The following is a 12,640-nucleotide window of genomic DNA, read 5'->3' on the forward strand; positions in this document are numbered from 1 at the left end:
GCGTTCATTCTGGAGCCAGGGAGGCGTGACATGGAAATGATGTTGTGCTGTGCTCCCAATAAATATTTCAAAATCTCTTATGATAAACTCATATTCACAAAGCAACGTCCTCCAAATTTGCTCTTGGCAAGTATCTTTTATCATTGAGAGGCATATTAGTGACGTTGTACAGTCGACATCTAAGACCAGTTTATTTTGGTGCTGCTTTTAGCTGATCAAATGTGCTTGCTTTTTTAAACATTAAAACAATTGTGATATTGCCCTAGTGTGCAATCTGTTTCCAGAAGCTGAAATTGTCAGATGTGATAATATCTCAGAAAGTTGCCTATTGTGTTCAATGATAAAATACCTACTTAGATGTCTGAGTGTACCGAAACAATATCAAGATCCTAATTGAATCATTTTATTTGAAAGATCATATTTTAATTTTAATTTTACTCCAATATTCAACACATTTTGCCTAACATACAATGGTTGCAAGCAATCTAAGGGGAAGAAAAAGAGCCATGGTTGACATTAAACACAAGGTGATGAATAATTAGTCTTATGCAGTTCATAAAATTAAATTATAATTTGTTAATAATCACAGTTGTATTATTTATGAAACCATTAAGCATTGATTATGTTTAAAACTACTAATGTGCCCAGAGGGGAATACATTGCAGTTGCAGCCGCAGCGTTTAAATGAATGGCTCCTTTCCCACATCAGGGTGTTTGCCAGGTCTAGACTGCAGTGATGAAGAGAGCAATGATATACAGTTGTCCCTTCACCGTTTGGTGTTTTAAGAATAATCTGATACTCGCTTGATGCTTGCCCTGGCAAGTTAGCAGACATGCTCGAAACTCTGCAGGTCTGTGTGGATAGGTCAAAAAAGTAACTTGGGATGAAACTATCAAAAGAGAAAAAATGCAATATTTATTTTCTGTGATAGTTGGGAACAAACTGAATGAAAAGTAAACTAATTATACATCTTATTCCCGGAATACTGATATAAAGAAAAGCTTTTGATATTTGTTGCTCTACCAGAAGTGCATATTAAATAATGACCTCACATAATCATTCCAAATAATGTCAATATTTGAAAAGCATTTACTAAAGACAACCTTTATTTTATTTCATTTTATTGCATTTTGTTCTGAAGAACTGGGAACAGTTAATTACTTAAATGAATTGTGTGTGTCCTAGCTCTGATTCAATTTAACAACCTCATTATTTATAATTATAATACTCTTCATGTGACTGATTAGGAAGGGCCTGAATCATGGATAGCTCAATTGTATTGAAGACATCTCAATCAAAGATGATTCTTCCAAACAAATTCAATAACTTAATTTGCTAATATTCAAAATTGAAGTATTTAAAATTTGTTACCAACAAACGATCTGCTGGAGGAACTCATCGGGTTAGTCAATGTCTGTGGAGGGAAATGGACAGTCGACATTTTGGGTCAGATCTGACAAGTCCAGTTGAAGAGTCCTGACCCATTACAAGAATGATCCCAGGAATGAGTAGGTTAACCTATGATGAGCGTTTGTTGGCACTGGGCCAGTACTCGCTGGAGTTTAGAAGAATGAGGGGGGACCTCTGAAACAAACAGAATAGTGAAAGACTTGGATAGAGTGGATGTGGAGAGGAATTTTTTCATTAGTGGGAGTGTCTGCAACTAGAGGTCATAGACTCAGAATTAAAGGACGCTATTTTATGAAGGGTATGAGGAGGAATTTCTTTAGTCAGATGGTGGTAAATCTGCGAAATTCTTTGCAACAGAAGGCTGTGGAGGCTATCAATTTATATTTTTAAGGCAGAGATAGATAGATTTTTTTTATTGGTACAGGTGTCAGAGGTTATGGGGAGAAGGCAGGAGAATGGGGTTAGGAGGGGGAGATAGATCAGTCATGATTGAATGGGCGGAATGGCCTAATTCTACTCATTCTAATGACCTTATGACTGTCCATTTTACCTCCACAGATACAACTGGACCTGGTGAGTTCCTCCAGCAGATTGTTTGTGGATGACTCCAGATTCCAGCATTTGCAGCATCTTGTATGTAGAAATTGTTATGTTTCTACATAAATTGATTTATGTTAATAGTTCTTTTGTAAATCCAAGAGCTCAATACAGTCAGAAATATTATATTTTCATTTAAAACTGTCTGCATTTAAATTGTTTTACAGTTGAATGGCTTCCTCATGACAATTAAAACATAAAGTACTTGTGCTACAACTCCAGGATAAGCACTCAACTAAGAAAACCAAGCCCAAAGCCAAAGTATTATCTAACTATCCAACTAAATATACCAACTTCCAATAAATAACTCCGTATGCAAAAAACAGCTACCTACATATTATCTAGCTCTTTAAAAACAACTCATCCTGTAGATGCAAGTATTGGGGCTATCAAGTGGGCACCTCCCTTAACTGGTGTTTCGTTCAGTTCAGCCCACGATACCTCGGGAAGACTCAACAGTCGGTTCTGGTGTCCCCAAACATATTCCTTAAAGTTGAAGTGCAATAGATTGGGATTTGCATGCTTAGAAGAGACATCCTCACATTGTGCAGTGCCATTTCTGACCATTCTATTTTGCTCAACCAAAATATGCCACATTTGCTTAATTTTTGACACATCAGATGCTACATCATTTCAAATTTAAGTCATCATATTAATATTGCAAATTGAGAAAATTGTTATAAAATGGTTTCAAGTAAAGGAATCAAAGAGATAGACTGGAAATAGACATATTGGTCCACCCAGGCCACAAGGACCATCATCTACAAAGTTACAGTAACCTTACATTAATCCTATCTTTATTTATTCACTCCAATTATTCAACACACCTACATATATTAAGATATCGGTAGATATAGATATATGAGCATTTCGCTTGGGCAGCTTACACTCCAGTGGTATTAATATTGACTTCCCTAATTTCAAGTAACCTAGCTTTCACTCTCTCTCCATATCTCCCCTTCCCAGTTCTCCGACCAGACTGAATGTCCCCGATTATATTTTATCTCTGTTTGCTTTGTTGTCATCCTCTCCTAACTGATCTATTCAACATTTTCCTCGGGCTTCATCTCTTTTGATGTCTCGTTTTTACACATTAACCTTCCTTATCTCCGTGCCTGCCTCTTCCCTGACTCTGTCTGAAAATGGGTCACAACCTGAAATGTCACCCATTCCTCTATCCAGAGATGCTGCCTGTCCCTCTGAATTACTCCAGCATTTTGTGTCCATCTCAGCACCTGTAAGATCTCTTTAAAAGTTACCTTTTTGGAATTCAGGTACCGTTCTGTTAAATCTATTGCGCGCCTATCAAAATATTGACTGGTTGAAAGATATAGCATGGAAACAGGCCAAATGGCCCACTACATCCTCGCCGATAATCAATCATCCATTCTTACTAGTTCTCTGTTATCCCACTTTTGCATCCATTCTCTACACGCGAGAGGCAACTTGCAGAAGTTAGTTAGCCTGCAAACACGCATGTCCTTGGGAAGTGGGGGAAACTGGAGCATCCGCACGAAACCCATGTGTTCACAGGGAGAATGTCCAAACTCCAAACAGATATCACCAAAGGTTAGGATTCATCCAGGGTCTCTGGCACTGTGAGGCAGCAGCTCTACGAGCCGCACAGCTGTACTACTCAGATATGGCATACAGGAATATGCAGAGTACTCCAGTTGTGATCTGATCAGAGGTTTTGTCTAAAACTGCAAGAATGCAGGCAATATCTTCTTCTCTAATGCTCCTGGTAAAAACTCCATGTTTTTTGATTATCTTTTATACTTGTACCTACATTTGAATAATCCAAGAACAAGTTGTTTAGATCTCCATTGCTTCTAGTTTATCACCATTTATATTACTATTCACCAATTACCATCTTTAGATACACAGTAGATAACTTCATATTTGCCTATATTGAAATCCACTTGCCATGGTTTTGCCTATTCATGTCACTTTCATTTCATTCTACGATAATGCTTCAATCTCCACTATTTAAATGCAATCTAAATTAGTCATCAGCAAACTTAAATGTGTGGTTTTCCAACCTAATATGTTTAAGTGATGTGTAAACATAGTGAATCTGCAATGAATTTGTCATTTACGAGGGTTTTGGAAGGAGACCATTAAAACTGTGAATCACTGAAATCAATAAATTCAGTATGGGCGGGACCAAGATTTTCCCAGTAATGAACTGCCGATCATTTCTCAATTGACATTTGCTTTAGCCTTAGCTCATTGCTTACATTCTTATTTTCTGGGTGAAAAATAAAGGTCTCAAGTACTGTGTCAGTTTAATATCAAAAGATTGCCGGACATGTAGTCTTTCAGATTAGGCATTAAACCAAAAGCCTCTCTTCCCTTCCTACTGATGTAAAACATTCCTGGGCACACTGGCCATAGGCAGCAGATGAATCCTCTAGTATCTCTGTCAACGATAATCCTCTACCGGCAACACTAAATCCAGGGTGCTTGGTCAGTTATCTCATTACTGGCTGTGAGAACTTAATGCCACAATTGCCTTTAGGATGACAGTCACAACAGTTCAAAGGCAATTTGATAGCTGTGCAGTGCTTTGGGACGTTACAAGGGAATGGAAGCCACTGGATCAATGCAATTTCTTTCCACTTCATTCAGTGAGGATGGGACTGTGGTCGTATTTCCTGTCTGAATATCGTCATGCATCACTGCACTCTTTTAAATATTGTAAGTTAATGACTTCATCACGGGCATAATTTAAAAATTTGCAGATGATATGACACTTGGAAATATGGTTAACTGACCTGGGGATATAGAGGGGCTGTCATGTTGGGCAGGTACATGAAAGATGAAAGTTTATGCAGAAAAGTGTGTTATTTTGGTAGAATGCAGGGTCGAGGCAAAGTGAGCTACTGTAAGTAACACAATACTGAGGTGGATGCAGAACATAAAGAGTTCCAACCCTCATTTGTATCCAGTTATTACTTGCCAAGCATAGCCCCACCCCCACCTCTCTTCTTCAGCTTTTATCCCACTACTCAATCAGTCTGAAGTAGGGCCTCAACCCAAAACATTGTCTGTCCATTGCCCCCACAGCTGCTGCCTGACCAGCTGAGTTTCTCCAGCACTTTGTGTTTTGCTTGGAGCTTTATGCAGTTATGTGTGTGACAAGGCAAGTGCAAATTTAGAAAGCTGTTAAAATGCATGTGGGATCCTTGACCTTCGAAATATAAATATTGAATGCAAAATTAAGATTATGTTGAAACCTAAACTTAAGACATTAAGTTAGTTGTCAAAATATTGAGAACAATTCCAGACTAGAGATATGAGAAAATTCAGGTCCTTTAAAGGGCAAAAAAAGGATTTGTTGAAATGGTACTAAGAACACAAGATGTGAATTATTCCTTGGTTTGGTGAGCTAAACCAGTGCTCCACATGGTGCTATCACATATTTAGTTTCACCCAAGATTAAGCGTGAATCTGGCTAAGAAGCCATTTGAAACCCCATTATAATGGTTTCCACTCAGAAACATGCTAAAATATTCAGTTCAACAACTTGCAATAAGAGAAGGCTGCCACAAGGGCGGCACAGTGCTGCAGAGCTGCCTCACAGCGGCAGAGACCCAGGTTCGATCCTGACTACGCGTACTGTCTGTACGGAGTTTGTATGTTCGCCCCGTGACCTGCGTGGGTTTTCTCCGAGATGTTCAGTTTCTTCCCACACTCCAAAGACGAACAGGTATGTAGGTTAATTGGCTTGATGTAAATGTAAAATCGTCCCTAGTGTATATAGGATAGTTGGTGTGTAAGGATCGCTGGTCAGTGCGGACTGGGTGGGCCGAAGGGCCTGTTTCCACCCTGTATCTCAAAACTAAACTAATCCCCATGAGAACCAGACACTCGCAATCATGGTCACCCAGTGCGATAAATGTCAGGAGGTAGATCAGGACTGGCAAGAGACCCTCCCACCTGGACCCCACCTTAGGAAGAGCCCAAGTTGTTAAACAGTAGTGGCAAGCCATTTCATTAAATGATCAGACATTCATTTGTTAATGTGTTATGATCAGTAGAGGTGATCCTGCAACAGAAAACGTGAGAGATTATGTGGTGTCATCTAGGTTATCTCAGCTCATTAGTGATGTACCTATCATGAAGTTAAATAATGTTGTGTAGATAGGACAATATGTCTGGAATGGGATCTGGAATGGATTTACCAATTGAAAAGCATCTGATTGTCTGGAAAGTTGTCAAGTTACACCAACAATCTCCAATTCATGGAAGTTAGGACAGAAGCGAGTGTTGAATGGGTGACCAATACCATTTTCAAGTATGTACCTGATAGTGAAAGCTCATATGAAAATTGGGAGTAAATGCCAGTGCAGATTTCTGATGGGCACAATTATATCTGCAGATGATTGCTGGAGCAATCTAATGCTAGTTAAATTGCCTTTAAATGAGATTGCTTCACAAAAGCAGATATTAACCAATCCAATATCTTGACATGAGTTAATTGGAGAGACTACAGAAACTGGGTCACTTATTATTAGGTCATGTGATAGGAGCAGAATTAGGCCATTCGGCCCATCAAGTCTACTCTGCCATTCAATCATGGCTGATCAATCTCTCCCTCCAACCCCCTGCTCCTGCCTTCTCCCCATAATCCCTGATACCCATATTAATCTATCTATCTCTGCCTTAAAAATATCCATTGACGGACTCCACAGCCTTCTGCGACAAAGCATGCCAGAGATTCACCACCCTCTGACTAAAGAAATTCCTCCTCATCTCCTTCCTAAAGGAACGTCCTTTAATTCTGAGGTTATGAACTCTAGTCCCAGACTATCCCGCTAGTGGAAACATCCTCTCCACATCCACTCCATCCAAGTATTTTACTATTCGTTACGTTTCAATGAGGTCCCCCTTCATTCTTTTAAACTCCAGCGAGTACTGGCCCAGTGCTGTCAAACGCTCATCATATGTTAACCCACTCATTCCTGGGATCATTCGTGTAAACCTCCTCTGGGCCCTCTCCAGGGCCAGCATATCCTTCCTCAGATATGGTGCCCATAATTGCTCACAATATTCCAAATATGGCCTGTCCAGCGCCTTATAAAGCGTCAGCATTACATCCCTGTTTTGTATTCTAGCTCTTTTGAAATAAATAGGAGCATTGAGTTTGCTTTCTTTACTACCGATTCCTTGCAGATTAACTTTTTGGGAATCCTGCACCAGCACTCACAAGTCCCTTTGCACCTCCGATTTCAAGATTCTCTCCCCATTTAGAAAATAGCCTACGCCTTTATTCCTACTACCAAAATGCATGACTCCACACTTTGCTACACTATATTCCATCTGCCACTTCTCTTCCCACTCACCCAACCTATCCAAGTCCTTCTGCAGAGTCCCTGCTTTATCTGCACTATCTGACCCTCCACCTATTTTCATATCATCCTGATAGTTTAAGGACAATCCCAAAAGATTTTATAAATACATAAGGGGGAAAAGGGAAACTAGAGAGAGAGTGGGATCTCTCAGGAATCAAAGTGGTCACCTCTGTATAGAGTCCCAGGAGATGGGCAAGATCCTCAATGAGTATTTCTCCTCTGTATTTACCGAGGAGAAAGACAGTAGGATGGAGGAACTTGGGGCAGTCAATGGAAGTGTCTTGAGAGCAGTCAGTGTTACCGTCGAAGAAGTACTGAAGTTACTGTTGTGTAGGAAGTTAGACAGAGTTGTGGAATCGAGAACCAGAGGACATAGGTTCCAGGTGAAGGGGAAAAGATTTAATAGGAATCCGAGGGGTAACCTTTTCCCACAAAAGGTGGTGGGTGTATGGAACAAGCTGCCAGAGGAGGTAGTTGAGGCTGGGACTATCCCATTGTTTAAGAGACAGTTAGACAGGTACAAGGATAGGACAGGTTTGGAGGGATATGGACCAAGCGCAGGCAAGTGGGACCAGTGTAGCTAGGACATTGTTGGCTGGTGTGGGCCAGTTGGGCCGAAGGGCCTGTTTCTACACTGTATCACTCTATGATTTTATTCCCAATCTTTGCCACAAAGCCATCAATCCCCTCATCCAAATTATTAATATACAACGTGAAGAGTAGCGGCCCCAGTACCGTCTCTTACAGAACACCATGAGTCACTGACAGCAAACCAGAAAAAGCTCCCTTTATTGCCACTCTTTGCCTTCTGCCATCCAACTAACCTGTTCTCCATGCTAGTATCTGCCCTTTGATGCCATGGGCTCTCATCTTCCTCACCAGCCTCACGTGCGGCACCTTATCCTTGAAACAGGTAATGAGCCTGTCCCACTTAGGCGATTCATTCGGCGACTGCCGGTGACTGTCATAGTCATAGCAGGTCGCCGAAAAACCAGCGACTGGACCCCTCCTATGACAATGTCTACGACAAGCTACAACAACCTACCACCTAGTCGACGACAAACTACGGCAAGCTACCGACAACCGGCGACCCACTTGGACGTCTACGTACGACCACACCTACGACAACCAACGTCCACCTGCGACAAGCTACGACAAGGGAAGACAATTCAGTTGCCGGCACCTGTCGCTGGTTGATGCAGGTAGTCACCAATGGAATTCACCGAAGTCAGCACCGGTGACAACCTACGTCATCCTGGCGACAACCTACGACAGCACCTACGTCAGGAGAAGTCAAGCTATGCTCATTGGCGTCAAGCCAACTGTCGCCGAAAAGTTTTGAACATGTCAAAATCCAGTGGTGACCAGAAAAACGCTACGATTCTTTGAGCGACTGAGGAGACTACTCACGACCATACAGGCGAGACCCCGGCGACCACGTGGCGACAGCCTTGTCGCCTGTAGTCGCCTAAAAAATCGCCTAAGTGGGACAGGCCCTTAAGATTAAGAGAAGACTGGAAATAGGATATATGGAGAAACTTCTTTCAGAGATGGGATGATTGATAAGGGGAAAAAAAGACATTTAAAGAGATGACAAGAGATAAATGATGCAGCAAGTCATCATGTACAGAAATACAGGGTTGAGTGAATGATGGAAGCAGATGCAATATAAATTTCAAAAGGCATCAATACATATTTGAAAAGGAAAAATATGCAGTGTAATATATAGAGATGTGAGATGCACAGAGAATCAATAGAGATAATAAAACTGAAATAAAAACTCAACTTGGGTTTGCATGTGCACACACAGAAACACAAATAAACACATCAATGCGCACACAGAAAAGTGATATATAACCAGAATATTTTTGAGCATGAAGTTTCACATTATTTGTAATGTGCTATTTGGCAGCTTAAGGATATTTTCCTTTTATCACATTATAAATCCATCTGCATTTATTATTACTCAAAAATATTAAATATTTAAACCCAACTATATCTGACCTTCTGATATTCTTGCTCCACTTGTCTTTTGGCCCCAACTCTCTGATAACTCTCCACCTTTAACCCAACTCTGTGATTGACTCTGGTCCCCAATCTTTTCCATACAAGATATCCTTTTGCGAGGTTAGGGGGAATCTAGAGGTTTAAGGCAAGAGGAACAATCTTTGTTGCATGTGGGTATATGGAACGACCTGCCAGATGAAGTAGTTGAGCAAGCTACACTAATCACATTTAGAAGACATTTGGACAGGTACATGGATAGAAATGATTTGGAGCGACATGGGCACAAAATGCTGGAGTAAATCAGTGGCACAGGCAGCTTCTCTGGAGAGTCTCTTGCCCAGAGTAGGTGAATCGAGGACAAGAGGATATAGGTCTAAGGTGAAGGGGTAAAGATTTAATAGGAATCTGAGGGGTAACGTTTTCACACAAAGGGTGGTGGATGTATGGAATAAGCTGACAGAGGAGGTAGTTGAGGCAGGGACTATCCCAACACTTAAGAAGCAGGTACATGGATAGGACAGGTTTGGAGGAATATGGACCAAACACGGGCAGGTGGGACTAGTGTAGCTGGGACATGTTGGCCGGTGTGAGCAAGTTGAGCTGAAGGGCCTGTTTCGACACTGTATCACTCTATGACTCAACGACTAGAAGGAATGGGTGGCGTTTCTGGTCGAGACCTTTCTTCAGACTAGTCAGGGGAAAGGGAAACGAGGGACAAGTGAGCTGGGGCCACTTGGACAGCATGGACGAGTTGGGCAGCGGAGCTGTTTCCATGCGATATGACTCTAATTGCTCCCAGAAACGGAGTACATGTTGTGACTGAGGCTCAGACCACCGGTCCTCTCCCCCGCATTCGCCACAAACCTCGTCCTATTCCCAGGTGCATCTGATCCACTCATTTCAGCATTTCATAGAGATGCCGTGTGAAAAGTGCCTCCCACAATAACAATAAATATCTAGGCCGGTGGATGAGATTTTAAACTCAAAATATCCCCTGAGACTATTTTGAAGATGAGTACTCTCTTTTAATCTGGTTCAATCTAAAAACTTTCTAATACTTGCCATGGTCCAATTTTCTATCCAATCCTCTATGCACTTTGTTTTCTTTTTAATGCTACCTTCCTTGGCACACTCTGCTTTTCTTAACAGCATATCCAAATGTTTAAAGAAATGACAGGGCCTTTTTTCCCCATCTATATAAATTGTGAGGTGAAAGCTCACAGGCAGGAGGTGAAAATAAACCCGCTGTTTGTCTGATTAGAGTGGGATAAGATATTGCAGAAATCTTTTGCCCAAATGTAAACTCATTTGTAAATCATTGATTCCATATCAGTGATACCCCTTAAAAATTTTACTTCACTGAAGGATTGAGGGGTGTTGAAAAAAATACTGCCAGATATTTCTCAGTAGATGTCAAGAAAGAAACAACAGTGTCAGTGTTATGAATACTAACATTGCAACATAATAGATTTAATGTTCAAATTATACAGGTAGGAACTGCAGATGCTGGTTTAAACCAAAGATAGACACAAAATGCTGGAGTAATTCAGCGGGACAGGCAGCATCTCTGGAGAGAAGGACTGGTTGACGTTTCAGGTCGAAAGAAGGGTCTCGACCCAAAACGTCACCCATTCCTTCTCTCCAGAGATGTTGCCTGTCCCGCTGAGTTACTCCAGCATTTTGTGTCTATCTAATGTTCAAATTACTTGGTGCTAGAGCCTTTCCAAAACATATCTACCTCTGGTGCTGAGTTCTATAGTGAACGAGTGGTTATGCCCTCAACATGGGCCAGCTTGTCTTGAGATCCAGGTGTGTGCATTGCAGTGTGGAACATTGACACATGTATGATACTACCAACTTCCTGCTCTATCACTGCCTCGCCACTGAGTGCAGAAGGGAAGCACTGATGTGACTAGATTCTCAGCTTTACAACAACCTGGGCACCCGTTGCTAGCATGCCAATCTGGGTTAAAAAGATCTCTGCCAGTAAATGTTGTGAACTTTTTTTATTTGCCATCTTAATTATGTTCCAGGAATTTAATGTAGAAAATACATAAATCAGTACCAAAGATTTTATAAATGCCTCCCACAAGGAGAGGGATTTGTAAATAGTGAGAAAGGTTTTTGATAATTGCACTCTGTCGAAAGACCATAGGAGCAGGGTTGAGGATTTACCAATTGAGGCCTTCTCTACATCTTGGAGAATATCTGTGGAATTGAGACTTCCAGTTTTATCGATACCATGAAAACATATCAGGTAATGCAGCTACGGAAAAACCTTGGGAGGGCAGCGAGCATTGGCAGTCTTGTGCATCGAGTAAGTGAGCATTGGTAGTGGTGTGTATCAGGCAAAATCTAGCCTCACGAAACACATAACCGTAAATGGCTCAGTAAATAACAAAAGGCATTGCTCTAGACTTGCTTTGTAGCAGATTCCTATACATTTATAATGGAATGTTTTCATTATTAATTGGTGTTGCGTTGAGGTTTTGTATTTTTAGTTTTTTCGTAGTATGTCAGGAAACTAGACTTATCTATACTTATGACATACACTATCCAAGTCGTCAGAATTATATCCAATTAATTTCAGCATCTGAAATAGATGACGCCATACTTCAATGTTAACGAGTAATAGTCACTGAAATACATGCATGGACATATTTTCATAATCCCTTAACATGAGAGCAAGATTTAAAAAAAAACAGAGCATTAATAATGCACGGGATTTAAATGACATGCACAATCAAAGGTCAAGTCCCAACACAAAAGTACTTTCTCCCCATTTTCTTTGGGAGGCTGTGGTCCTGTTAATCATTTCTGGTCCCAATAAACCATTTGCAAAGGATGATGATAAGGACAGACCCACCTATCACAACATTGTGAAGAAAATTGTACACTTTAAATATCCAGGGTTCTTTTTTTTCCATTTCATGCAGGACATGTTTAAATGTTTGAAACAGAAGAAAAGATAAATGTAATACCTGGGTGGAAATGCAATCTCTTGTTCACTCAACTTGTCTTTAAATACCGAAAACTCCCTGTCAAATTCTAAAAGCTGCAAAGAAATTGATTAACAAAACATTAATTCATAGCACTTCATAATTATGGAATTACATTTATATATATTATATTATACATGTGGAATGGGTATATATTTAAATGAAAACCACACACACACATACAGTTTTCATTTTTTTTTAATTTCTCTCCTTTTCTTGTCTCCGGAAGCTCTTTTCTTCTTGATAGCATCCTGTTATCCGACCACAGA

The 12,640-nt window shown here is 40.6% G+C and overlaps 1 protein-coding gene across 2 annotated transcripts in view; it reads right to left on the bottom strand.

Moving 5' to 3' along the window:
- Positions 1-12,640, bottom strand: part of inpp5a (inositol polyphosphate-5-phosphatase A) — a 572,966-nt gene that overhangs the window by 38,437 nt on the left and 521,889 nt on the right. For both annotated transcript variants that reach the window (XM_033033641.1, XM_033033642.1), the window contains exon 12: positions 12,354-12,427. In XM_033033641.1, the coding sequence (XP_032889532.1) occupies positions 12,354-12,427 (74 nt within the window). The remainder of the gene's footprint in view (positions 1-12,353; positions 12,428-12,640) is intronic.

The sequence above is a fragment of the Amblyraja radiata genome, chromosome 15 (genome assembly GCF_010909765.2).
Source record: "Amblyraja radiata isolate CabotCenter1 chromosome 15, sAmbRad1.1.pri, whole genome shotgun sequence".
Classification (NCBI taxonomy): domain Eukaryota; kingdom Metazoa; phylum Chordata; class Chondrichthyes; order Rajiformes; family Rajidae; genus Amblyraja; species Amblyraja radiata.